Source organism: Thamnophis sirtalis, unplaced genomic scaffold (genome assembly GCF_051295495.1).
Source record: "Thamnophis sirtalis isolate CommonGarterSnake01/CBP01778 unplaced genomic scaffold, rThaSir2_p1.2 scaffold_14, whole genome shotgun sequence".
NCBI lineage: Eukaryota > Metazoa > Chordata > Lepidosauria > Squamata > Natricidae > Thamnophis > Thamnophis sirtalis.
Window position 1 is genome coordinate 6,778,995 of NW_028261394.1, and position 24,738 is coordinate 6,803,732.

The window sequence follows — 24,738 nt, forward strand, 5'->3', positions numbered from 1 at the left end:
CCCCCCTTTTTTTGTACAAAGTCTGTCATCTGAAGAGAGAGGCAGTAGCTCAGTGGCTAAGACACTGAGTTTGTCGATCAGAAAGGTCAGCAGTTCGGCGGTTCGCGTAACGGAGGGAGCTCCCGTGACTTGTCCCAGCTTCTGCCAACCTAGCAGTTCGAAAGCATGTTAAAAATGCAAGTAGAAAAATAGGGACAATGTTCCTGAGAAAGGAACAGCGTTCCGTGCGCCTTCGGCGTTGAGTCATGTGGCCACATGACCACGGAGACGTCTTCGGACAGCGCTGGCTCTTCGGCTTCGAAACGGAGATGAGCATGTAGAGTTGGGAACAACTAACACCTACGTGCGAGGAGAACCTTTACCTTTACCTTACATGTCATCTAGAGTCCTCCATGCTGATTTATCAATTAAAAACACATATACAACCTTCATAAAAATTCTAACAACTAACATGAGTTCATCTAGTTTGAGCTTAAAGTCGGGAATGCGGGGGGTCTCTGGATCGCCAGATGTTGAGGAGCTAACACTAACGTCCCTCATCATGGATCATGAGGGCTACAACTAATAGGTAATGAACTTGAAGAACATCTGGATATAGCAATAGCAATAGCAGTTAGACTTATATACCGCTTCATAGGGCTTTCAGCCCTCTCTAAGCGGTTTACAGAGTCAGCATGTTGCCCCCAACAACAATCCGGGTCCTCATTTTACCCACCTCGGAAGGATGGAAGGCTGAGTCAACCCTGAGCCGGTGAGATTTGAACAGCCGAACTGCAGAACTGCAGTCAGCTGAAGTAGCCTGCAGTGCTGCCTTTAACCACTGCGCCACCTCGGATATCTTTCCTGGCATGGGACAACTAACAGCTTGCAGGATTTACATTCATTGTAGGAATATTATTAGAGCCAAGGTGGCGCAGTGGTTAAAAGCAGCACTGCAGGCTACTGCTAGATCAGCAGGTCAGCGGTTCAAATCTCACCGGCTCAGGGTTGACTCAGCCTTCCATCCTTCCGAGGTGGGTAAAATGAGGACCCAGATTGTTGTTGGGGGCAATATGCTGACTCTCTGTAAACCGCTTAGAGAGGCCTGAAAGGCCTATGAAGCGGTATATAAGTCTACTGCTATTATTGGCTTCTTTTCCTTTTTTTAAAGAAATTTAAATGTGCTTACTTTTTAAGAAGCTAAACTATTTGAAAAAAATCTGGATGGATTATAACAGAATAGCAGAGTTGGAAGGGGCTTTGGAGGTCTTCTAAATCAATCCCCCGCACAAGCTGGAGACCCTATGTGACCTATAAGACTCTATACTTAACGTAAGATGGATTTCATGGCATGCCCAGGTCCTCTCATATATCAGAAGTTCAAAACTGGCTTTCCATTTTGCAAAACTACGGAGAAAAATCCCACACGTCCACTTGGAGGTTGGATGTCTTCTTGGGTCCTGGAAGACAATCGCAGGTGCGCAGCCAGCTTTAGCTGCCTTGCCTGAAGCTATGGATTTGGGTGGAGTACTTCTGAAGCTGCTCCTTGGGTTCATCTCCTTCCTCGCACTGCTGTTGATAGTGTTCATAGAGTTTGGACTTTCCTTCCGAGCCCGTGCCTTCAACCACCGGGTGGTGTCCATTGGTCATCCCGAGGATGGTGGAGGTGAGGGACTTGATGTAGTTCTTAGCCAACGTGAGGGTCTCGATTTTGGAGAGCTTGTTCTCCGCTCGGACGTGAGGGATGACTTCTCTCAGCGCTTGGAAGGCGTTGTTGAGCTTGTGCATGCGTTGGCGTTCGCGCTCATTGCTCTCCAGCCTCCGCAAGCGCCGATCCTTGCTGTTCCAAGAAAGTTTGGAGGCCGCCTTTGGGATTTCCTTGTTCCTCTTCTCCTTGCGCCATGAATATTTCAGAAGATCATCTCTGCTCTGGGTGAGTTCTTGGCCTAAAGTCTCTTCATTGACGGCGTTCCGACGCTTGGTTCCTTTGCTTTTGGCCTTCATGATTGGTTTGACCCCAAGATCTAGGAATTAGACGTTCATCTCCTAGCAGAAGGATGGCCCAACGTCAACCCAAGGATGGATCCTTTTTTTTTTTGAACAAAGACATCAACTTTATCTAGTTACATCTTCATCTTCCTCAGCTGTCAGCTCAACCAGATCTTGGTCTAGACATGCAAGGATCCATGGAAGTTGGGGAATCCTGTGAATAATAATAATAATAAGAATAATAATAATAGTAGTAGTAGTAGTAGTAGTAGTAGTAGTAGTAGTAGTAGTAGTAGAAGAAGAAGAAGAAGAAGAAGAAGAAGAAGAAGAAGAAGAAGAAGAAGAAGAAGAAGAAGAAGAAGAAGAAGAAGAAGATCACTTTGGAGAGATTTCTTGAATGAAAAATGGATCTAGAGGTGATAGAAATGATGCCCACCTAGAACATTTCCATTCTCAAGCTACATTTTGATTTTTCAAGGATTTTCTTGCTTGAGAGAGTTTTACGGTTAAACACAAGAAGACAAGACATCTGGTCTTCTTGGGTTTAAAAATGGGAACTCACCCAACTACCTTGTTTGACTACATATTTCTATTTAGAATAGGGTAGGGTAGGGTAGGGTAGAGTAGAGTTGAGTAGAATAGAATAACAGAGTTGGAAGGGACCTTGGAGGTCTTCTAGTCTTCAACCAGAAGGGACCTTGGAGGTCTTCAACCCCCTGCCTAGGCAGGAAACCCTACACCACTTCAGACAAAGGGTTATCCAACACATTTATTCTTAAGGGGCACCTATAGATCGTGGGGAAACCTTTACATCAAACCTACTTCTCTCCCACGTTGAAAATCACACAGAAGGATAAGCTCTTGAGGTATTTTGAACTTCTACAGAACATCTACAATAGTTTTTCCTAACTTTGGTGACATTAAGACGTGTGGTCTTCAACTCCCAGAATTCCAAAGTTGCCAACATTGAGAAACACTGATCTACAATAACTCTGCCCAAAGTATCTTGCGTTCTAAGGGATCGTTCTAACAGCAGCTCTACTGTAAAAAAAAGGCATTCGACTATGTAAGAGAGGTGATGTCAAGACACCCCCAAAAAGAATGAAAACATAATATATTTACAAAAAAAGAAAAGGGTGGCTTTAAAAAAAAAATTAATACCCTCCTGGAGTTCTGGGTGCTCCAATATGGTTTTCAAAAATAGGCTGGACAATCATTTGATGGAGATGGCATAAGGTCTCTTCCAGCCTTCTGATTCCATGTTTTATTTTTTGCACCCAAAATTTCAATATTATTTCTAAATGGACATAGACACAACACAGCATAAGGGAGAAAGAAGCATTCACAGGTCCGAAAGGTCTGTGTTCTCCCTTTTTTACAATCGTGTAGTCTTTAGTAATAATAATAATCTGCTGCTAACTCTGCATAGGCGTCAGGAAGGGCATCTGGCCAGTAAATGCTCAGCTCCATCTAGTCACCCTGATTCTATCCGTAATTAAGGCATTACAGGGTGGTAAAAAGAGAGGCTCTAGTAATATCTTATATATAATTATATAAAAGGTAAAAGTTCCCCTCGGACATATATGCTAGTCGTTCCCGACTCTAGGGGGCAGTGCTCATCTACGTTTCAAAGCCAAAGAGCCAGCGCTGTCCGAAGATGTCTCCGTGGTCATGTGGCCGGCATGGCTAAACGCCGGAGGCGCACGGAACGCTGTTACTTTCCCACCAAAGGTGGTCCCTATTTTTCTACTTGCATTTTCTACTTGCATTTTCGAACTGCTAGGTTGGCAGAAGCTGGGACAAGTCACGGGAGCTCACTCCGTTACGCGGCGCTAGGGATTCGAGCCGCCGAACTGCCGATCTTTCTGATTGACCAGCTCAGCGTCTGAGCCCCTGAGCCACCTTTCATATAATTATATAATTAATGGGTTAATAAGATAGATCAATGGCATGGGCCATCAATTTTGTTGAACTGGACTCTTATTCACCCTTCTTTACTATTGTTTTACTCTCTTGAGCTTTTGGGCTGAGAAAGGCTTTAAACAGAATACCACCTCTGCTCTGACTCCATTGCAAAGAAATGCCACTCAGAATTTATTATTCCCAAAATAAAGAGAGGATGTTTCTGTGGCAGGCCGTGTCCATCCCAGTCCCACTTTCTTGGCAGCTTTTTAAAACACCTATATTTCAAGGTTAGACATACCTTTAAAAATGTTGGTTGCTCTTACGGCTCTGCTTTCGAAGGGCGAAATACCTCGATACAGAACCTTATCAGGGTATTTGGCCAAGTTGCCAATTCTTGGGACAGAATCCAAAGAGGAATGTGGAGAAAACTTTCCCAAACTACAAACTACCCCTCCCAATTAAAAGCTCAAGAAGAAACCAAGTGGAATGAAACACGTTGAGTGACATCCACAGCCCACGGGCTCTCGCGGAGCGGCGTAAAACTTCCCCTCCCCGCCTGCCCACCGGCAGCCAAGAGTTGTGTACGATGTATGACACAGAACAATCTAATCGCTTGTCCTTGCGACAAAGGTTAATCAGGTGTTCACATCCCAAAAGGAAAGAGGAGGAGGGGAAGGGAAGAATTTGGACGTCATGTAATGCCTTCGATCCTTTGGATGGAACAGTGGGGGGGGGGGGAGAGACACCAAATTAAGCCAGCTTTTATTATTATTATTATTATTATTATTATACAATTGTATCACAGCGGCCAGTTGTTTCGCCGGATTTGGCATTGGTTGCTAGTCGGGCCCCGCCCAGGGGCCTACGACGTCGTAACGTATTTTCGTAATATGCGTGCAGATCCAAGCAGTGCGGCTTTTTGCATTTGACTGATGGTGATTTTGTCAATTTTTAACTGTTTTAAATGTAATTCCAGTGCTTTATTATTATTAAATTATTATTATTATACAATTGTATCACAGCGGCCAGTTGTTTCGCCGGATTTGGTATTGGTTACTAGTCGGGCCCCATTATTATTATTATTATTTTCCATTTGCAGCTCACCTGTTGGTGCAAAATGTATTCGGTTCGACCTGGGAAGATTTCTACAATGGGCTCGGCCATTGTAAAAGTAAAGGTTCCCCCTCGCACATATGTGCTAGTCGTTCCCGACTCTAGGGGGCGGTGCTCATCTCCGTTTCAAAGCCGAACAGTGAGCGCTGTCCCAAGACGTCTCCGTGGTCATGTGGCCGGCATGACTCAACGTCAAAGGCGCATGGAACGTTGGCAGAAGCTGGGACAAGTAACGGGAGCTCACTCTGTGACGCGAGGGATTCGAACCGCTGAACTGCCGACCTTTCTGATCGACCAGCTCAGAGTCTTAGCCACTGAGCCTTCGGCCATTGTTTATAAACCACAATTCTTAGCTTGTACATCTATGGGCCCGGGGAAGTGAACTGGTCTTTGAATAACTCTTCTGTATATTCATACTTTCTCATCTAGGACTAAAGATCTCAATATATTCCCTTTTTTTTATTTTTTGGAGAGGTTCAGTAATTGGTTCCTTGGTGTGTTTTCCCCGTATCTGAGACACAGAAAACGATTAATGAAAAGGACTAAGGGGTGACGCAATAGGGGTGTACCAAAATCTCAGGGGCTGCCCCAAAAAAGAGGGAGTCAAGCTATTCTCCAAAGCACCCGAAGAAGAAGCAATGGGTGGAAACTAATCAAGGAGAGAAGCAACCTAGAATTCAGGAGAAATTTCCTGACAGGGAGAACAATTAATCAAGGGGAAGGACTTATCTTCGGAAGTTGCGAATGCTCCAACGCTGGAGGTTTTTAAAGAAGAGATTGGACAACACTGTCTGAAATGATATAGGGTTTCCTGCCTGAGCAGGGGGTAGGACTAGAAGACCTCCAAGGTCCCCTTCCAACTCTGTTATTGTTAAGAGAACCATGCACAGAAAGGCTCCTAATTCTTCCATTTAGGGAGGGGGGGGGAGGATTTTTGAAGACATTTCAAGAGAGATCGGCTGTCCTCCGTTGACCTTGTAGAATAAGAGTTTTTGTAGACCACCTACCCATTTGATCACCCCTTCTTTCATCCCCAAATATTTACCTAAGATGGCTCTGAATCGAAGAGGCCACGAATGATTCGATTCCTACCTGCAGCAGGTGCCGGCGGCATCCTTCAACCGTTCCAACCTGGCACGGGATCATAAAAGGCGCAGACCCAGCCTCAGGAGGAGAGGGTGCCCATCTCCCAGGAAGCCAGCCGTCTGCCCATCCCCGCCTGCCCACGGACTGCTCACCTGGGCTAGGACACGTCACTTTAATGCACTAACAGGTAGGGAGGCGGAGTCTGGCATGGCCAGGGCTACTGCAAATAAGCCAAGAACGGCAAGGTTAGGAGCAGAATATTTTCCTCGTGTGGTTGCAGCTCAACTCGGATTCTGGGAGGCCCAGAACTTGGGGCAGGGAGGTTCTTCTAGCAATGGTGCAAGACAGATAGTTGGGGGTGCTGAATGCCAACTTTGGAGGTCCCAAGCCCAACTGCAGCTTTTAGCCTTTCTCTGGTTGCGCACGGGGTTTTGTTTTGTTTTGAGCATGGACAAGAAGGTGGCACCAAATGCCACCTTCTCTGAAGTTCCACAGCTTTCTTTTAAGGTGCTGAGATTCCTACATGCCTTCGTTTGCAACTCTGGGATACTCACAGGTGGGGCAGTTGTGCTTGGGGGGGGGGAGGGGGGGGCAAGCGCCCACCCAGGACATAGCCTGAAACCAGGAGCGTGAGGTTTTGATGCTCAAAAGCTGAGGTTCTGATCCATAGATTTGGCTCAGATAGGAAGAACGAGGGAAGACCCAAGGGAAAAATTAAAAGAGATTGAAAAGAAAGGGAGAAAGGAAGAGCTGTTAAGTTTAATGTTCTCTTTGGGTCGAGGCCAAGTTGCAAACTGGTTCGCCTAGTTGCTTCTTTCTGAAACTTCTCCCCCCCCCCCCCGCCCGCCAAGCACACACAAGACACACAACTACACACACATATATACACTCTGGTCAATATCAGATTTCATATCTACTTAAGGATTCATTTATTCAACCTCCAAACGTTATGCTTTTTTAACTTTGGCAAACATGATTGTAGAACAAAGGAATGACGGACTTTCTCAGGCCAACAAGGTAAAGTTGAAGAAGACAATGGGGTCTACGGGGATATTTTGCCCTCTTTAAATGGCACCTTTTAGGGAGAAAATGTAGCTGTGTGTTCGCTAGGAAAGAGATCTGACGACACGATCGATCAATCAATGCCACGTGCCGTGGAACGCATCAAAACAGAAGGAACATCAGATTCCGGGCTTATAAATATATAGCTTTATTTTTATTTTGAATATTAAATAAGGTTCTTTAAATTACAAGCAGCCTCGGATCACACTATGCATGATCAATATACAGTAGAAATCTTAACAGTTTTAAAATTTACACACAGTTTAAAGATAAATTCGACCTGGAATTTAATTAGCTAGCATATTGCCACGAACCTCATCGCTGTATTAAACCCCCAATCGGAAAAAAGGTTCTCCCCTATGATTTTTGTTACATAAACTTCCTGATGTACAAATAGAATAAAACGTCGTATATATATATACACAGAATTGAAACAGCTCTACCATCACCCCACCATTGTGCAAGATCAGACAAATGGCTAAACCGGACGTCTTAAATTCATTCAAGTTTTAACTGAATAATAATAATAAAATAAAACAAGATAAAAACCAGGCTGTGGAAACAGAACTTTTTGTTACCTGCTCTTCATCAAATGTTTCTCCTCTAGCATATTTCCTGAAAGACATTTTAATTTTCTTTTCTCTCTCTCTCTCTCTCCCTCTCTCTCTCTCTCTTCAGAAGTCAGTAAAGCTGAGGCCATTTTATTATTAAGGCTATTTCTTCCAAAGCAGTCTACAAAAAAAAAAAAAAAAGGAAAAACAAAATCTGCATACTAATTAATCTAAAACAGTGTTTAAAATGTACACACAGGCAGCTTTCATTAGTGTCATTTTTTTAAAAAAAAATCATTTCCAAAAAAAAAAAAGAGCAGCATTTATTTATAAAGGACGGAACTCGGAAAGGATTTAGCCATTAAAAGCCTAACTGCAAATATTGGACGGGGATGGTGGCTTTCCCTAGAATGGGGACCGTTAGTGCTACTGGTCCTTCGCCTCCCCCCCATCAAAAAAGGTTGACGGACTGGTTTATCTTGGGAGCTTATGAGCCTTCCTGAAATTGCGTTCTTAGGGATCGTTCTAACAGCAGCTCTACCGTAAACAAAGCATTCGACTATGTAAGAGAGCTGATGTCAAAGATACCCAAGCTTGACGTATCTGCTTTTCAAGTTACTCCAACGAAAAGTCCAGGTTGCAAGGCTCCTGATCCCACCTACATTTTAGTGCAAACGGCCATCCACCAGCACCTGCTCTCTGAATAACCCCCTTAGTTATCCTGGAGAACCTCAAAAAAATAGGGCCAACAGAAAGTCAATCATCTCCACACTGGTACAACATACACACAACATATATGTAGACACGCAGGGATCTCTGCTAAGTTATTCAAAGGAACAGGTCATGGACTGAAGGTGGGCTGAGCTGGGGTAATGGGAAGAAGGGACAGAAAAATAACAATTCTGAAGTCTAAAACAGGAGGAAGATCCTGGCTGACCAAAGACAGTCACTTCCGGACATCTGCTAGTTTTGATGTCCTGCAGAAAACGGGCATTACGCTAAACAGAACTGCTCTTTCTAAGCAAATGCACCAAACTTGAACCTGCTCCAATTCTCCAAATGTGACCAGATCAGTCAGGGAAATTATAGTGCAAAATAACAACAACAATAATAATAATTCAGGAGGCTCATATAATCTGGCTGTGATGATATATAAGTCAATCTTCCAGCGATTTATTAAGAAACTTGGACAAGGAGGGATGGATTTGGGAAGCTGAGGGGATACCACCTCAGCTATTAAAAAAAAGCTAATGTGGGACTTTCAGTAGTTCATACTTTTAATTTGAAAAGCTTGAATAACTAAAGAGGCTCACGTATATTTCAAGCACAAGGAAAGGATTTCTGGCGCAGCCCTGGGGCATGGTGTACCGGGAACTCTACCTTTTCGATGAAACAGTTGCCCCAGGCTTATCCAAAAATAGGCCTCGTATTAACATTTAGACTTGGGATTAAAGTGAAGTGAAGTGAGGTGAGGGGCAAGGCAACAGGAAAACGCCCCCAAGAATCTGGAGAAAAGCCTGTAATGTAGGATGCATGTTGGGTCAAATAGTCAATTGCAAGACTCCAAAATGAAGGGAATGCCAACATCCTCTTCCCTCAATCTTGCTGGATGGTGTTCACCACTAAGGTGTCTTCTGCCCTGAAGGGAGCGTTGACCTCCACGTATTTGAAAGGTGTTCCCTGGGGACAGTTGCCACAAACGATGTCCAAATTCCTACCACACAAGGCCAAGACCCAAAACGAGAGTTGAAGAGGCTCAGTTTTGAGTTCTCTACGTATCGTCATCTGATAGAAGAGGTCTCACTTCAGACTGCAAGTTTCTCCAAGAGCGGAGAAGGCCAGATCCGAGGCTGTCAGTTAAGAAGGAATTCGGTGCCTGGAGAAGTTGGATCTGTCAAGGACCACCAGGTCAAGAGCAGAGCTCTCAAAAGGCATGTTGGCAGGTGCTGAAGCAGAACCCAAGAAAGCAAAAACAATTCTCAAGATGCTACTGTTTTTGGGGAGTCCTTAAGATGCTTACACATCAATGCTCTACCCACTCCCTGGCATGTTTCATGCATGACCGCTTCTACCCTTCGCATAGCTTCCAAGAACTAAGACAGGTGGACGGCTAAAAACATCCATGTTTCTTTCCAGTCCTTCCTTACGGTGTTTTTTTTTCCTTTTCTTTCATTCTAGTTCAAGAAATTCGTCCTTTCAGCAGCTCGTTTCGCACGACGACCCGAACGCTTCCCAAATTGGTTGTTAGCCTGTTCTTCCCCTACCGAACTATGGGTGCAAATTACACAAAGCAGCACAAATGCTTGTTTTTAGCACGAGAATATGTTTTTAAAGAGAGAAAGAGAGAGCTGTTTTACTGAGAAGCAAAGCTGTTTGCCCAGTTAACAAAAACTGTGCTTGTCACAAATGGGACCTTCTCCTATTTTGGAGGAGATAGGCTTACACAAAGTTGACTGGAGCTCAAAAAAGACACTCAAACCTCAGGGTTGAATGAAAAACTGCCTACTAGCCCACACCTTGCAGCTTGCATCCTGAAAGGCCTTAAGTTTCAGAACTCACGCGAGAGAAAACTTTACATCAGCCATGGAAAAAAAATCAAAGACCCACTGAGGATTGTTGTGATCCATGCTCAATTTTTAACAACCAGAAAGACCCCAGGAGCCCAAATTTGTTAAAACCTTTTTTTTTTTTTTTACAGGTGCTTGACTTCAACAAGGAAGATCACTGGTGGCAGAAGGGAAGCAATCTTCTATCAGACTGCGACCAGAAACATGGACGGATCCTTAAAAGTTGGCATGGATAATGTCAACAGTTGGCATGGACAATGTCAACCTACAAGTTGTCCAGTAACCAAGAAGATCGTTTGGACAGGGATGCACAATGAGCATACTGCAGACAAACAAACAAACACACACACACACACACACACACCAAAACCTGACAATTTGCCCTACAAAAAAACAAGGAAAACCCCAAAACCAGTTCACCATCACCATTTTTAGCCAACCGCAAATAAAAATAAGTCAACCAACCCCCATTAATTGCAAGTGAGGATTAACTTCCTTTCTCTCTCCAAGTGGGTGGCCCTTTTAGATACACGAGCAGCAGCGCGTAAAAGTGGCAGATATCCTTAAAAAAAAAAGAAAACAATAAACGGGACGAATCAAGTTCCGTATTCTCCGACGAGTCGATTCATGGAAAGGGACCCACAGGAGTAAAATGAAACCCATTTAAATAAGCCGGTACTACAACTCCCATTGGTCCGGAATGCTTTGTACAGTGCAAAGGGACTCGGCAAGGACACAACTAGCACGGCTACAGCTAAGCGATGAGCGAAACCTGCGAAACATGGCTTGCTACACAACAGCTCTCAGCCCGATCAAGGAATGTAGTATATCTGCAGCTCAACTATATACAATTTTACACATTCGTACAGATAATACATGGCTACCACGCCCCCTCCTCAAAAAATAAAAATAAAAAATAAAGTATATTACAATCCTATATATAAACCAGAACATCGCTGTGGTACAAATCATCTGGAGGATTATTTCAAGTACTGGAAGAGAGCTAGCATAGGGAGGTGTGGCTTTTCAAAAATAGTACGCTGGAATGGAAATACACCCATTCCAAATCCTGCTCCTGCCTGCGTGTTTCCACAGCAGGCCTTCAACTTAAGATGCGACTTTTCTTCTTCTTCTTTTCAATGGCTCTTAGTCCAAAGCGGAGGTATTCCCCACAATCCCCACGACCGACCGAGAGACGCTTCAGTTCCTAATCTTTTTCTCCATCTTCACTGCTCCCTGTGGAGGAAACAAAAGTGATTGCAATTACGAATAACTTGGGGAGAGTCTGCTTGAAGGACCCTCTAAGCTAGCGTTGCTCAACTTTGGCCACTTGTAAGATGCGTGGACTTCAACTCCCAGAATTCCCCAGCCTTTCTGGGAGTTGAAGTCCACGAATCTTAAAGAGGCCAAGGTTGAAAAACATTGGCTTAAAACTCTGAGTTTTTTTAGGTCTACTTTGTGGGTGGCAATTTCTAGCAGACTAACTGAATCGAAAGTGGGGAGAATCTTTACCTGCGGAAAAGGTGTGTTGCAGGTACCCGCTCCGTATGGATGTTACACCTGTTTTCCCCAAGGGTTAGAATCGTGTTTTTTCTCCCCCTTCTTTGCAAGGGACATTCTGGTGTACAAGGCAGTGTTCTCCACCTCCTATTACAAAATTGGGCACACCTGCAAAGTCTCCCAAGCACAACTGTCTACATCGCACACTTCAATGTCACCGCTGGGGAGACATCAAAGAAAGCTGCCCTATGAGTTACCGGCTAAAACAAGCAAACGGCTTATCTAATCAGCATTTTGGGGCCAAGTGCAAACAGTGTTTCTTGGGGGAATTGGAGCGCGGACCCAAACACTGAGTGCCAGGCCATTTACACAGGGGAAAATAAATATGTCCCGGTTCTGTGTTTTAAAAACATGAAAAATCAGCCAATGAAGAGCCTGCCCTGGGGTTTCATTCTTCCAGACGATTAGCCGGACACCCATCTGGTGTCCTACTAGCTCCTCCTCCTCCTCCTTCTTCCTCTTCCTCCTTCTTTCTTCCTTCTTTTTCTTCCTCCTCCTCCTTCTTTCTTCCTTCTTCTTCTTCTTCCTCCTCCTCCTTCTTTCTTCCTTCTTCTTTTTCTTCCTCCTCCTCCTTCTTTCTTCCTTCTTCCTCTTCTTCCTTCTTCCTCCTCCTCCTCCTCCTTTCTTCCTTCTTCTTCCTCCTCCTTCTTCTTTCTTCCTTCCTCCTCCTTCCTCCTTCCTCCTCCTCCTTCTTCTTCCTCCTCCTCCTCTCCCTTCTCTCCCTATTTTATTTCTAATCGGGGTAGTATGATCTTCCTCCTCGCCTGGTGTCTTTCAGAGGAAGGATTAAAATATCGAGGATAAACCATTCAAAGGAGGACCATCAAGGAGAAGATGAGACCGGCCCCCGTCAACCTACAGAAAGCTTCTGCTTGCAATGACTATAAAGATTCCCAAGTGAACTACAAAAGCAGAATAGACACGCTGATACGGAAAGCTGTAAAAATTATATTATATTGTTATGTTGTTTGTGTTTTTATCTGCCTTTGTTTTTTTTTTTACTTGTGGTTTTTTTTTTAAACTTGAAAATGTTCAATGAAAACCATTTTAAAAATAAAAAAAGATCCCCAGTCATCCTGGTCATGGTTGTCCCAAAGGTGCTTTTTTTGAAGAAGGCAGCGGGAGGTTCTGTTTTTTTTTTCTTGTAAGACATTTCGCTTCTCATCCGAGAAGCGTCTTCAGTTCTGGAGAAGAACATCTTCCGAACCGAAGAAGCTTCTTGGATGAGAAGGGAAACATCTTCAGGGAAAAACGATACGTCCAGCTGACTTCTTCTTCTTCTTCTTCAAAAAAGCACCTTTGGGACTTCTGCTCCCAAGAGCGGCTGGAAGGAAATACTCACCCCCCTGTTCGATATCGGAGTCCGTCAAGTGAGTGAGCGAAAAGCTTGCAATGTTTGCGGGGGAGATGGAGAACCTGGAGTAAGGGGGAGGGTGGAACCAGTCCTGCTCAGGGCTTCGGGGCGGCGGTGGGGGAGAAAGGTACTTGGAGGCCTGAAGAGAAGACGACTTGGAGCTGATGAGAGTGCTTGCGGCCTTCAAGATCATGGGGGGCCCAGTGGAAGAGAAGTCATCGTCCCACTCAAAACCACCTGGAACAAGCAGATCAGATGGAGGTTTCAGACAAGGAAGAGGGACATCCGATGCCCATTAAAACTTATCAATGATGCTTCAAATGAACAGCATAGTTCTAGCACTGATGATGTTAACTAGTTGGGTCACGAAATGTCTGCAAGAAAACCACTAAGCTCAGGAATCATTAAAGACCCTACAGTCCTCCTTCTCCTCCTGTCTTCTCCTCCTCCTCCTCCTCCTTTCTACTTTTCCCCCTCTTCCTTCGCCTCCTCCTCCTCCTCCTCCCCCCTTCCCCAAGCCCCACTCCCTTCTAGCACTGATGATGTTACCCAGTTGGGTCATGAAACGTCTACAAGAAAACCATCACGCTCAGAGAGAACCAAGGACCTCACAGTCCTCCTAGTTCTCCTCTCCGTAAATTCCCCACCCCTCTAGCACTGATGATGTTACCTAGTCGGGCGATGAAACATCTACAAGAAAATCACCAAGGGGAGTACTAAGGATACCTCATCAGGTCAACCCCAAGATACAAATATTCTCCTTTATTGGTACCATGATTTTTAAAAAGCCCCGCTAAAGAGATTCCCGGTTCCACCACAAAATCGCGGAGGACAAAATCGCGCTCGACGAAAGCGCGCATTTGACGTCATCACAGCGCGACGAAAACATCGCGCTGTGATCGAAAAATGTAAAAATAAAGCTAAAACCTTACTCTAACCCCCCCAAACCTAACCCTAAACCTAACCCTAAACCTAACCCTTAACCTAACCCTAAATCTAACCCTAAACCTAACCGTTAACGTAACCCTTAACCTAACGCTAACCCTTAACCTAACACTAAACCTAACGCTAACGCTCTAAACCTGACCCTAACCCTTAACCTAACCCTTACCTTTAGGTGAATCGGCTTGCTTTAATTTTAATTTTATTTCAATTTTTAATTTTTTTCGTCGCGCTGTGATGACGTCACATGCGCGCTTTTGTCGAGCGCGATTTTGTCCTCCGCGCTTTTGACGGGTCACGGAGATTCCCACCCACCATTTAGCCTTCTGCGTGCAAAGTAAACTAACATTATTTACACCATCCTAAGTAAAGGTTCCCCTCGCACATATGCGCTAGTCGTTCCTGACTCTAGGGGGCGGTGCTCATCTCCGTTTCAAAGCCGAAGAGCCAGCGCTGTCTGAACATGTCTCCATGGTCATGCAGCCGGTGTAACTCAACACTGAAGGCGCCCGGAACGCTGTTCCCTTCCCACCAAAGGTGGTTCCTATTTTTCTACTTGCATTTTTTACGTGCTTTCGAACTGCTAAGTTGGCAGAAGCTGGGACAAGTCACAGGAGCTCCCTCCGTTACGCGGCACTAGGGGCTCAAACTGCCAAACTGCCAACTTTCCAATCGACAAGCTCAGCGTCTTAGCCACTGAGCCACTGCGTCCCTCTGTCCCAGTGGTGGGTTCTGGATCCCGTTGCAACCGGTATGGTGCAATGGGGCCGGGCGTCCACCACATGCACGCGGACAGCGCACACATGCGTACTTACCACCCGCGATGCTCCAGCTGCTCGATGGAGCATTGCGCAGGCGTCGTACGCTCCGTGCTCATGCGCGGAAACCCTAATCTGGTAAGGATCGCGGGTAGGCAGGCGGGCCCTCCGGAGCACTGTACAAGACAGGTACCTGGTGCTGCCAGCAGGCACAGGTATGCCCATACTTGGGCGTACGGGTCGTACCCCACCACCGCTCTGTCCCCATCCTAGAGGGTGCTTATTTTGATGGATTTTGGAATTGTCAGATAAGGGAAGAAAATTGTTGTTATATTTTTTTTTTTAAGGAGGCAAACGTGGATGGGATAAAAGCAAGATCGGCTTGAAAACTGACGTTTGGAGAAATTTAACTGGAAAATGCACCTTTTGCGGATGTTAAGAGGAACGGCGTTAACTGGCAATTCCAAAACTTAAGGTTTTTCTTGTCGGAGGAACCTATTCTTCTACTGATGACCGATACAAACAGAATTCCTACCTTCTTCATCCGTAGAACTTTCTGAACTGGTGAACTTATTCAAGTAACCGAAACTGGCAGCCGGGACAGGAGTGTGATTAGAGTTTGATTCGGCAATACGCTTTCCGAGTTCTTTGGTTGGTGTTTCCTAAAAAAAAAAAAAAGGATCACAAGAAATGCTCCTTACAGGAAGTCCTCGACTTACAACAGCCCGTTTAGTGACCGTTCGAAGTGACAACGGCATTGGGAAAAAAAGTCATGACCCTTTTCCACACAACCGTTGTAGCATCAAAATCCGGACGCTTGGCAACTGGCACGTACTTACGACTGTTGCAGTGCCCCAGGTCACATAATCATCTTTTGTGACCTGCTGACAAGCAAAGTCAATGAGGAAGCCAGATTCACTGAACAATCTGGTTACTAAGTTAACAAGTGCAGTGATTCACTTAACAACGGTGGCAAAAAAAGACCGTAAAACAGGGGCAAAACTCACCTCAACAACTGCCTCGCTTAGCAACAGAAATGTTGGGCTTAAATGTGGTCATACATCAAGGACTACCCTGTATAATTCTATCCCACTGTCAACCTGTAAAGCGTTTCCATGACTATTATCAAGTCGACGTGGAAAAGGGAGAATTCCTTGCATACCTTCGACCAGGGTTGGATCTCAAGATTTCTACAGCAGGCGTGTGAGGCGCGAAAGTTCACAGCCTGCTGCAGCACCTCGTTGGTGGATGTGATTTATGACACAGACTGAGTGGAGGGGAGACACAGGGGTAAAGTTCAGACACCATTGACCGGAAATCAGATTTGGCTCTGCAGAAGAACATGCCAAAATGTTGCTCCTAATAAATGACTGGATTTCTTTTGAATTTTGTCTCAAGGCTCGTAAATTAATTAGGGCATCTTTTGGGACACACACACACAGCAAGACATTGTTCTTTCAAGTGCCTTCGGAAGTTGTAGGAGCTTCATCCCTGGAAGCTTTCAAGAAGAGACTGGACTGCCATCTGTCGGAAATCGGGTAAGGGTCTTCTACTTGGCCGGGGTGGGTGGGGGTGTTGGACTAGATGACCTACAAGGGCCTTTCCAACTCTGTTAATCTGTCTGCGTTTTCCTCAACCTTAGCAAATTTAAGATGTGTGGACTTCAACTCCCAGAATTCCCCAGCCACCGTTGCTGGCTGGGGAATTCTGAGAATGGCAGTCTACACCTCCTAAGTTACAAAGTTGAGAAACAACAGTCTGAAGACAAGTCTCTTTGGGGGAACAAAGGTTTTGTAGAAACAGTGGAATCTTAAATACTTAATGTTCTGACTGAGGCTTCCCGAGAGCAGGAAGCAAACTCCTGGTCCCGACAAAGACTCCTTTTATTAATTGACTGTGAATTCTGCTCATTCACTTCCAGCAAAGTCTTTCAAGGGAGGATTTACAGTCACAGACCTTATCTGGCTTGGAGAGCTGCCAGGACCATATTTGCAAAACTTGGCCAGGAGTCTCGGAGAGTCATGAACCAATGAAGCGAACTAATGGTCTCCTGCAAACTCCACTCTCCTTTCGCTCCTCTTTCATTTCCTCTGGGAGGGGCCATTCATCCTCCACCTGTGGCCTTACTCCCAAGTTGCTCTCTGTTCTTTAGCTGTTCCCTTCTGGCAGCTCTGTGCATGTGCACACTGGGAACGGGCTCCAGCTGTTCGTCTGCCTCACTGATGTCGGACTCCGAAGGCAGCTGATAACTGTCATATGGCCCTGACCCCCTCTCTGCCTCTGACACAGAGCCCTCCTCAGAGCCTTCCCCAGACTCCAGGACTGGCCCATCTTTCTCCCCAACCTTCTCACTGGCTGAATCTACTAGCAGCTCCACTGACTCCTGGTGGGCCACAATTCTTAAATCCTTCTCCAAGGCAACCCTCTACTGCTGCCCTGACCTCTCCCCTCCTTCTCACTGTCATCTTTGAGGGACATGAACCCTGTCACTGACTGGAAATGGGTGTCACACCAAGCCAGGCTAATGTGGTCGCGCTGAGTGTGCCCCTCCGTAACTAACTGCCATAGAAATAGACAGTGGCTGCTAGCTAGGGTAGAGTTTGACCCGCCTCTCTTTACTCAAGAAATATGCTTCCTTCTGCCTTACCTAGGCAGCAGTGGTAGGTTTCAAAATTTTTTAGAACCTCTTCTGTAGGTATGGCCTGCTTTGTGGCAATGGCTTGGCAGCCATGTGACCGGGTGGGAGTGGCTTGGCAGCATGTGACTAGGTGGGTGTGGCCAACTTGTAAAATGTGGTGAAACTCACTTAACAATGCTCTTATTTAGCAACCAAAATGTTGGCTCAGAAACTCTGGCTTTTGAAGCACACAAGTCTTAAAGCTGTCAAGTTACAAGACTCTCGCACCCCTAACCCTTTAGAAAAAACCCCCAGGGGTGTTCAAACTTGACAGCTTTAAGATTTGTGGACTTCAACTCCCAGAATTCCTCCTCCAGTCATGTTGGCTCAGAAACTCTGGCACTGAAGCACGCAAGTCTTAAAGCTGTCAAGTTACAAGACCATCACACCCCTAACCCTTTAGAAAAAAAAACCCCAGGGGGGGGTTCAAACCTGACAGCTTTAAGACTTGTGGACTTCAACTCCCAGAATTCCTCCTCCAGTCACGTTGGCTCAGAAACTCTGGCATTTGAAGCACGCAAGTCTTAAAGCTGTCAAGTTACAAGACCCTTGCACCCCTAACCCTTTAGAAAAAAAAACCCCAGGGGTGTTCAAACTTGACAGCTTTAAGACTTGTGGACTTCAACTCCCAGAATTCCTCCTCTCGCTCTTCATCTTGATGATGTGCGGCCGGGCGGGGGGAAGGAGCTGGAACTGGTTCTAAACGGCAGGGTAGATTTGTGGAACCTCTTCTATAGAAGAGGTTAGAACTGGCAGGAACCCACCCCTGCTAGGCGGGGAAGGAAGCAACCTTTTTAAAAAGAAGATTCCATTCTGAAATCCAAGAATTCTTTTAAAAGAGGGAAGATATACCTGATCAAAAAGATATAAGGTGACATCATTAAAGAATGTGACTGCTTTTTTCCCATTCTTCTGAAAGGCGTGGGTCGAGTGGTTCTCCTGGGGTTGCTTTGGCTGTTTCAGCAAGCTCCTTAAGTGCTTCCCATCACTTCTATCGCTAATGATTTCCGGCACGGGGTACACCATGATGTCCTCGTCGCTGTCCGAGCTGAGCCCGTGAAGGTTGAAGCTCTTCATATCGTCCTCTGAATCGTCGCTGTTCCCATCTTCCTCGTCGGCGTCCTCTTCGTCTAAGGTGAGGTCCAGCAACCGAGGGACATCCAGCTTCCCAAGATACTTCCCTTCGATATCGGGCTCTTTCAACTTATGGCCTTCAAGGTGGCCCAGTATGGATTTCTCAAAGTGTCCGGGAGCATCGTACAAGGCGGGCATGAGCTTTGGATCACCCTCGGGGAAAAAATCTGCTGTACTGGTGCCTATGCAAGATACGCTTTTGGGGAAATCCTCATATATTTCATCCTCATCTGTATGTTCTAGGTCAGGGACAAGCAGCGATGGTGTCATATCTTTGGCTTCATGAAGCCACTCCTGCTTTCTTTCGTCCGACTCACGGTCTTCTACTCCTCCATCGGCCTCCAGCTGTGAGGCCAAGTCATTGACGAACTGATAATTAGCGACTTCACTGACATTTGAAGGATTTTTTGCATTACCAGCGTTTTCCACTTCAAAGGAATCGGTGTGGTCCTTGATTAATACTGTTGGCCTTTTCGGTAGACTGGAAGCCTCAGATTTCTTATCAATCTCCGAATCGTTATCGGAGAAGTAGGCCGAGTCTCTGTATGAATTATGGACGCCTTCCAAAGCTGCCTGAGGAGTGGTTTCAAAATTATCCATGCTTGTCGGGCCGGCGTAAGGATTGACGTCCGCTAACACGATGATCGCGGGGTTCTCCTGCACAAGATTTTCCCCCGATTCACCGGAATTGCTGCCAACCAGATGGGAAGTCCATTCAGGAGATTCTAGGTTTTCCGTTTCGTAGCCGCTGTCGGCGGGCTTATCAGGGGGTAAACACTTCCGGGGGCTTTCCGGTTCGAAGGATTCTAAAACTTCGTTCATGTCTAATGTCTCGAAGGAGTCTGGCGTGTCTACCAGTTGTCCCAGGCTCGGGGTTGAACCTGATGAACTGTCTTCTAGGAGGCTATCGTGGCTGATGCGATCTGTGGGGAGACGACCCGCTGGGTCGTAGCTTTCCCCTGGAGGCGTTCTGTCACTTTCCTTCAGAATGTCGGCGCGATCTCGTTCGGGTTTCTCAGGGTTTAAATCGGAGGTCAACTCCCAGGAGTGACTGTTGTGTTGAAGTTCCTGTTGATGTTCCTCTCCTTCTTCAGCATTGAGTGAAACGCCGGGGCAGGAGCGGACGCCACCGGTCTGGTTTTGGACACGGGTGGAGTGGATATCCGTGGAACCGGATTCGGAGACTTGTTCCGTTCCAAGGAAAGAAGCGGCAACATTGTGGGGAGAGTTAACTCCAACTTCTCTGTTAGGAGGGCTTTTCTCTGGGCTGAAAAAGGACAATAGGAGCTGCTTATCGACCCCAGGGAGACCAGAAAATGTCCCTATTCGCCCAAGAAGATCCTCGTTAGTGTCACAAACCTTTCCACCCAGGTTACATTCAACTCCCAAAGAGTTCATATTCGCTGGGTCTAATTTATCTGCTTGGTCGCGAGCTCCACTGAGATCGCCACCGCTTCCGTCCCTCGGGGTCCCCTTCAATAAATTATTCTCCTGGAGAAAAAGGAAGTTATCAGACAGTTCCTCTAAAGTCAGTCGGCTAAGTTCAGATTCCTGTGAGGCGTCTTCTTGCAAGAAATCATTTTGAAAGGTGGGCGAGGGGCTTCTCTTCTTGGGCAAGCCCTGGGTAGATTCCTCAAAGTCCAAGCGTGAAATCGCTTCCAGCTCCAGACGGATATCGTTTATGTCAGCTAAATCGAGTCTACTGACTCCGTTTGCCAACTGTTCATTTTTGGTGATGATGCCACCGTTTTGGGAAGGGCTAAGCAGAGCCTGTAAATTCTCTTCCTTGGGATCTGCACTGCTACAGAAAATATCCCCGTCTGTGCTAGATTCAGCCGCACAGTGTTCTAGAACCACCACGTGGCAATTTTGGTCTTTCGGAACTTCAGAGTTGTCCACTTCGGTGGTCAATTCAGCCACCTGGTGGTCAAAATTGATGTTCCTAAGGCCTCCAATTTTTTCTTCCAACTGGATGTAATAATCACTTCCAATCGAAGGTTTGCGGGCGTTAAACACGGGAAGTTCTCCAGGCACCAGAAGGGACACTTCCTGTCCACTTTCAACCTGAGCTCCAGGCCCTTGGTCAGTCAGCGTGTTCTCAAAAACCTCCACCGGGAAGAAGATGTTCGTGTAAGTCTTGTTGTCGATGGGGTTTGACTGGCTACATTCAAAGTGGTCGTGTTTGGCTGCCTCCCAGATGTACTCAAAGTTGAGTCCTCGGCTTGTCTCGGTGACGGTGAGGACCTCTTCCATCTCGCGGCCAAATCGGCTGCCGGTGAAATGATCCAGGATGGGAAAAGCGGAACTCCCCAACGGTTCTCGGTTTGAAATGTTGGGCTTGAGGTCCTCCCACTGTTCGGGATCGATGACGGAATCCTTCTGAATCTGCATGCAGAGGTAGACCAGAAGCTTGTGGACTTCCTCGGAGGTGGCTCGCTTTTCCGGAGACAGCCAGCAGAACTGCAGAACTTCATACCTGGGAAGGATGAGATTTCAAAGAGACTGTTTGTAACAAGGAAATTATTTCAGGTCAAGAGTTCTTGTAAGAGTTTTCTAAAGTAACCTTGCTTTTCAAAGTGATTGTACCTGGAAAGTTTTTATTCTTTAATTTTTCGAAATCAAGAGAGCAATTTGAACTCCAGAAGGGACAATCCACAAATGATCTTGATTTCCTTTCCTTCTTTCCTTTCTTCCCTCCCTTCCTTTCCTTTCTTCTTTCCTTCCCTTCCCTCATTCTCCTTTCCTTTCTTCTTTCCTTCCCTCCCTCCCTCCTTTCCTTCTTTCTTTTCCTTATTCTCCTTTCCTTTCCTCCCTTCCTTCTTCCTTTCCTTCCTTTCCTTTCCTTTCTTCTTTCCTTCCCTCCCTTCCTTTCCTCTCCTTATTCTCCTTTCCTCCCTCCCTTCTTCCTTTTCTCCTTCTCCTTTCCTTTCTTCTTCCCTTCCTTTCACTCATTTTCCTTCCCTTCCTACATCCATCCATCATTTGTAGACTAACAAAAATGCCTGAAGCCTCCTGAACCACTCTGAAACTCTCATTGAATGACAGAGCTTGACTGAAAGCCCAAAACGTGGTGTTTTTACCATCGATCAGAATAGGGCTGCTCGAGTGGTGGTTGCAACAGCTTGACTTGTTTTTCTTTGATGACTCGTGTCAAAACCTCCTCATCGGAGAGCTCAGAATAAGGCTTCGTGGCGCCACTGAAAAGTTCCCACAGCGTCACTCCCAGGGCCCTGCCAAAAGAGAAGGCTTCAGTAAGACGTCAGATCACACGGGGGCTAATGGAGTGCCAACTTCTTTTTTTAACCTCTGACTGAAGGATTCAGAGGATTCACTACTTGAGAGCAGGTTGGAACAACATATTAGGAGCCAACTCATGTGGTGCCTCTCTGTATCACAAAAAACCTGTAGCGTAGAGTGTCTTAAGTTTTAAAATTCAGCTGGGGTGGTGGTGGTGGGAGACTTAATTTGTAGGACTGGATGAAAGAGATGCTGTCAGTATAGTATAAATCTGTTATTACAGTCAAAGACCAGCAATACACATTACTTTTTACAATATATTTAAAAAGTATTGACATTAAAAGTGGATAATAACATACATGTTCTCCAACTGTTTGGGTCACTCCCTGGTTTACGTGGATGAAAAGCCAATTACAATACAATACAATCACAGAGTTGGAAGGGACCTTGGAGGTCTTCTAGTCCAATCCCCTGCCTAGATAGGAAACCCTATACCATTTCAGACAAATGGTTATCCAGCATCTTCCTAAAGACTTCCAGTGTTGGGGCATTCGCAACTTCTGGAAGCAAGTTGTTCCACTGATTAATTGTTCTATCTGTCAGGAAATTTCTCCTCAGTTCTAAGTTGCTTCTCTCCTTGATTAGTTTCCACCCATTGCTTCTTGTCCTACCCTGAGGTGCTTTGGAGCACAGCTTGACTCCCTCTTCTTTGGGGCAGCCCCTGAGATATTGGAAGACTGGTATCATGTCTCCCCTGGTTCTTCTTTTCATTAAACTAGATATACCCAGTTCCTGCAACCGTTTTTCATATGTTTTAGCCTCCAGACTCCACTCCCATTAGTATGGGAGTAGATATAATGGTCCAGAAATTGTTAGAGATATGTCCAAATAATTGGTTCAATATGACAACTATAATTCCTGTAACCATTTTTTTTCTTATGGACATTGCAGCAACACAGAATTTTGCCACTGCGTACGTAGTAGCCGGGTTTGTGTCCTGGAGGAGAAAGCCTACATAAAAATTGTCTGCCCTTCCTGGCAATCTCTCTAATAAGGGGAGAATATATGCAGATCGATAAACTCTGTATAGCTCAATAGTACCGATGCTGTCAAGTGTCAAGTAAGACCCTCCCCCGCCCCCCAACGAAAGAAGACTCTGAGGCTTGAAGTTCCTTAAAGTTCCATTTTATCAGAGATGTCCTATTGGAGCATCTGGGGAAACCCAAACCTGAAAGGCTCCAGGTTTTCCCCAACCGATTACCTCTCTCAGACCAATTAGATCGCACAGGTTAGGTCTCCTCCGGATTCCATCTGCCAGCCAATGTCGGCTGGCGACTCCCCGGGGGGAGAGCCTTCTCTGTTGCAGCTCCGGCCCTCTGGAACGAGCTCCCTGTTGAGATCCGGAGCCTTACTACCCTCCCGGCCTTCCGCAAAGCCACCAAGTCCTGGCTGTTCCAGCAGGCTGGGGGGAGCTGAGAAGCATCTACCTCCATGGAAATTGTGAATGTTGGTTTTGTTTTTAATATGTTGTCTTTGTCTCGTTCCCCGCCTTTCCCTTGTCTTTTGTGAGCCGCCCGGAGTCCTCCGGGAGTGGGCGGCATACAAGACAAATAAATAAATAAATAAATAAATAAATAAATAAATAAATAAATAAATAAATAAATAAATAAACCAAATAAAAATCCAAGTCCCTGCCCAGCACCCACATCTCTGTCACATGGCCCAACCAGGCCCCGTCCAAAACTGGAGATGCCTCCCAGTCACACCGTTCCAGGTGCAGGGCAAGGTGTCCTTGGCTCTCTGAGAAAGGAATGTTATTTAGACTATATATCTCCCATACTCCATATAGTCCCCTCCTCCCATTTTCCCACAGTAGAAAATGTGGCAGGCCTGAAGGCCCAATGTAAAAAAGATGGCTGCCGGGCCTAAAAGATGCCCTTATCAGGGGGATTTTTTTTCATACAATGGTATGTTTTCTTACAGTGGTTTGGTTTGTCAGTATCTAGAATTCGGGCAATTTTTTAATTGTCAAATAAGTGTGACTAATGTTAGAGCTTCTGGGATCATGAACATCAAGTTACGGAACCATAGAGTTGATTTTGGGAGCTATGAAGCCACAGTTCTTCCTCCGCCCTCCTCTGGCCCTCCCCCCCCCCCTTACAACTTTGGTATCTTCCTACCAGACATTGCTGTTCTTCGTCTGTTCTGCTGTTAAGAGCCGGTCCTGAAAACTGGTCACCAGTTCTGGAGCTGTCCACCGGAGGGGTATGAATTTATTTTCATCTGTTTCGATATAATCCTCCTAGAGATTAAAAAAAAAACAACCACATGACAAGGGAAGGCCGTATCAAATGCCTTCAATTTGTTTAGCTGAACCCACTTTTGGATCTATTCAACGAGAATCTTTCCCACGGTTGAGAAGTGTCCTAGGAATTGGAAATCCCTCCCTTCCTGCCTTTTTTGCAAAAGTGTAAAAGCAGCACAAGAAATATTATAAACAAGTTAAAAAAAAAACTAGAAGGGAAATGTGGGTTCCTTAATGCTCTGTGGGCTTGAGTTGTTTTCTTGCAGACGTTTCATGACCCAACTAGGTAACATCATCAGTCCTAAAAGGGAGTGGAATTGAGGAGGAGGTGGAGGAGGAGGAGGTGGGGTCCTTGGTGCTCTCTGAGCTTGGTTGTTTTGTGCCAGATGTTTCATGAGCCAAACTAGGTAACACCATCAGTGCTAGAAGGGGGTGGAGTTTGCAGAGAGGAGGAGGAGGAGGAGGAAGAGTATGATGATGATGATGATGATGATGATGATGATGATGATGATGATGATG

General features: G+C 45.7%; 2 protein-coding genes across 2 annotated transcripts in view; both read right to left on the minus strand.

The window, feature by feature from the left end:
* Nucleotides 1-1,214: 1,214 nt before the first annotated feature.
* Nucleotides 1,215-6,234, minus strand: BHLHA15 (basic helix-loop-helix family member a15). Its single transcript, XM_014066349.2, has 2 exons — nucleotides 6,079-6,234; nucleotides 1,215-2,182 (listed from the first exon to the last, which is right to left on the minus strand). Exon 2 carries the CDS (start codon nucleotides 1,981-1,983, stop codon nucleotides 1,471-1,473), a length of 513 nt encoding a protein of 170 aa, XP_013921824.1. The 5' UTR covers nucleotides 1,984-2,182; nucleotides 6,079-6,234; the 3' UTR covers nucleotides 1,215-1,470.
* A 1,032-nt stretch (nucleotides 6,235-7,266) lies between these two features.
* LMTK2 (lemur tail kinase 2) overlaps nucleotides 7,267-24,738 on the minus strand; it is a 43,563-nt gene continuing 26,091 nt past the window's right edge. Inside the window, exons 9-14 of the mRNA XM_087729110.1 lie at nucleotides 24,095-24,216; nucleotides 21,758-21,907; nucleotides 18,396-21,153; nucleotides 15,402-15,528; nucleotides 13,155-13,403; nucleotides 7,267-11,488 (exon numbers count right to left, since the gene is read on the minus strand). Coding sequence (XP_087585236.1) covers nucleotides 11,460-11,488; nucleotides 13,155-13,403; nucleotides 15,402-15,528; nucleotides 18,396-21,153; nucleotides 21,758-21,907; nucleotides 24,095-24,216 — 3,435 coding nt within the window. The 3' untranslated portion in view covers nucleotides 7,267-11,459. The remainder of the gene's footprint in view (nucleotides 11,489-13,154; nucleotides 13,404-15,401; nucleotides 15,529-18,395; nucleotides 21,154-21,757; nucleotides 21,908-24,094; nucleotides 24,217-24,738) is intronic.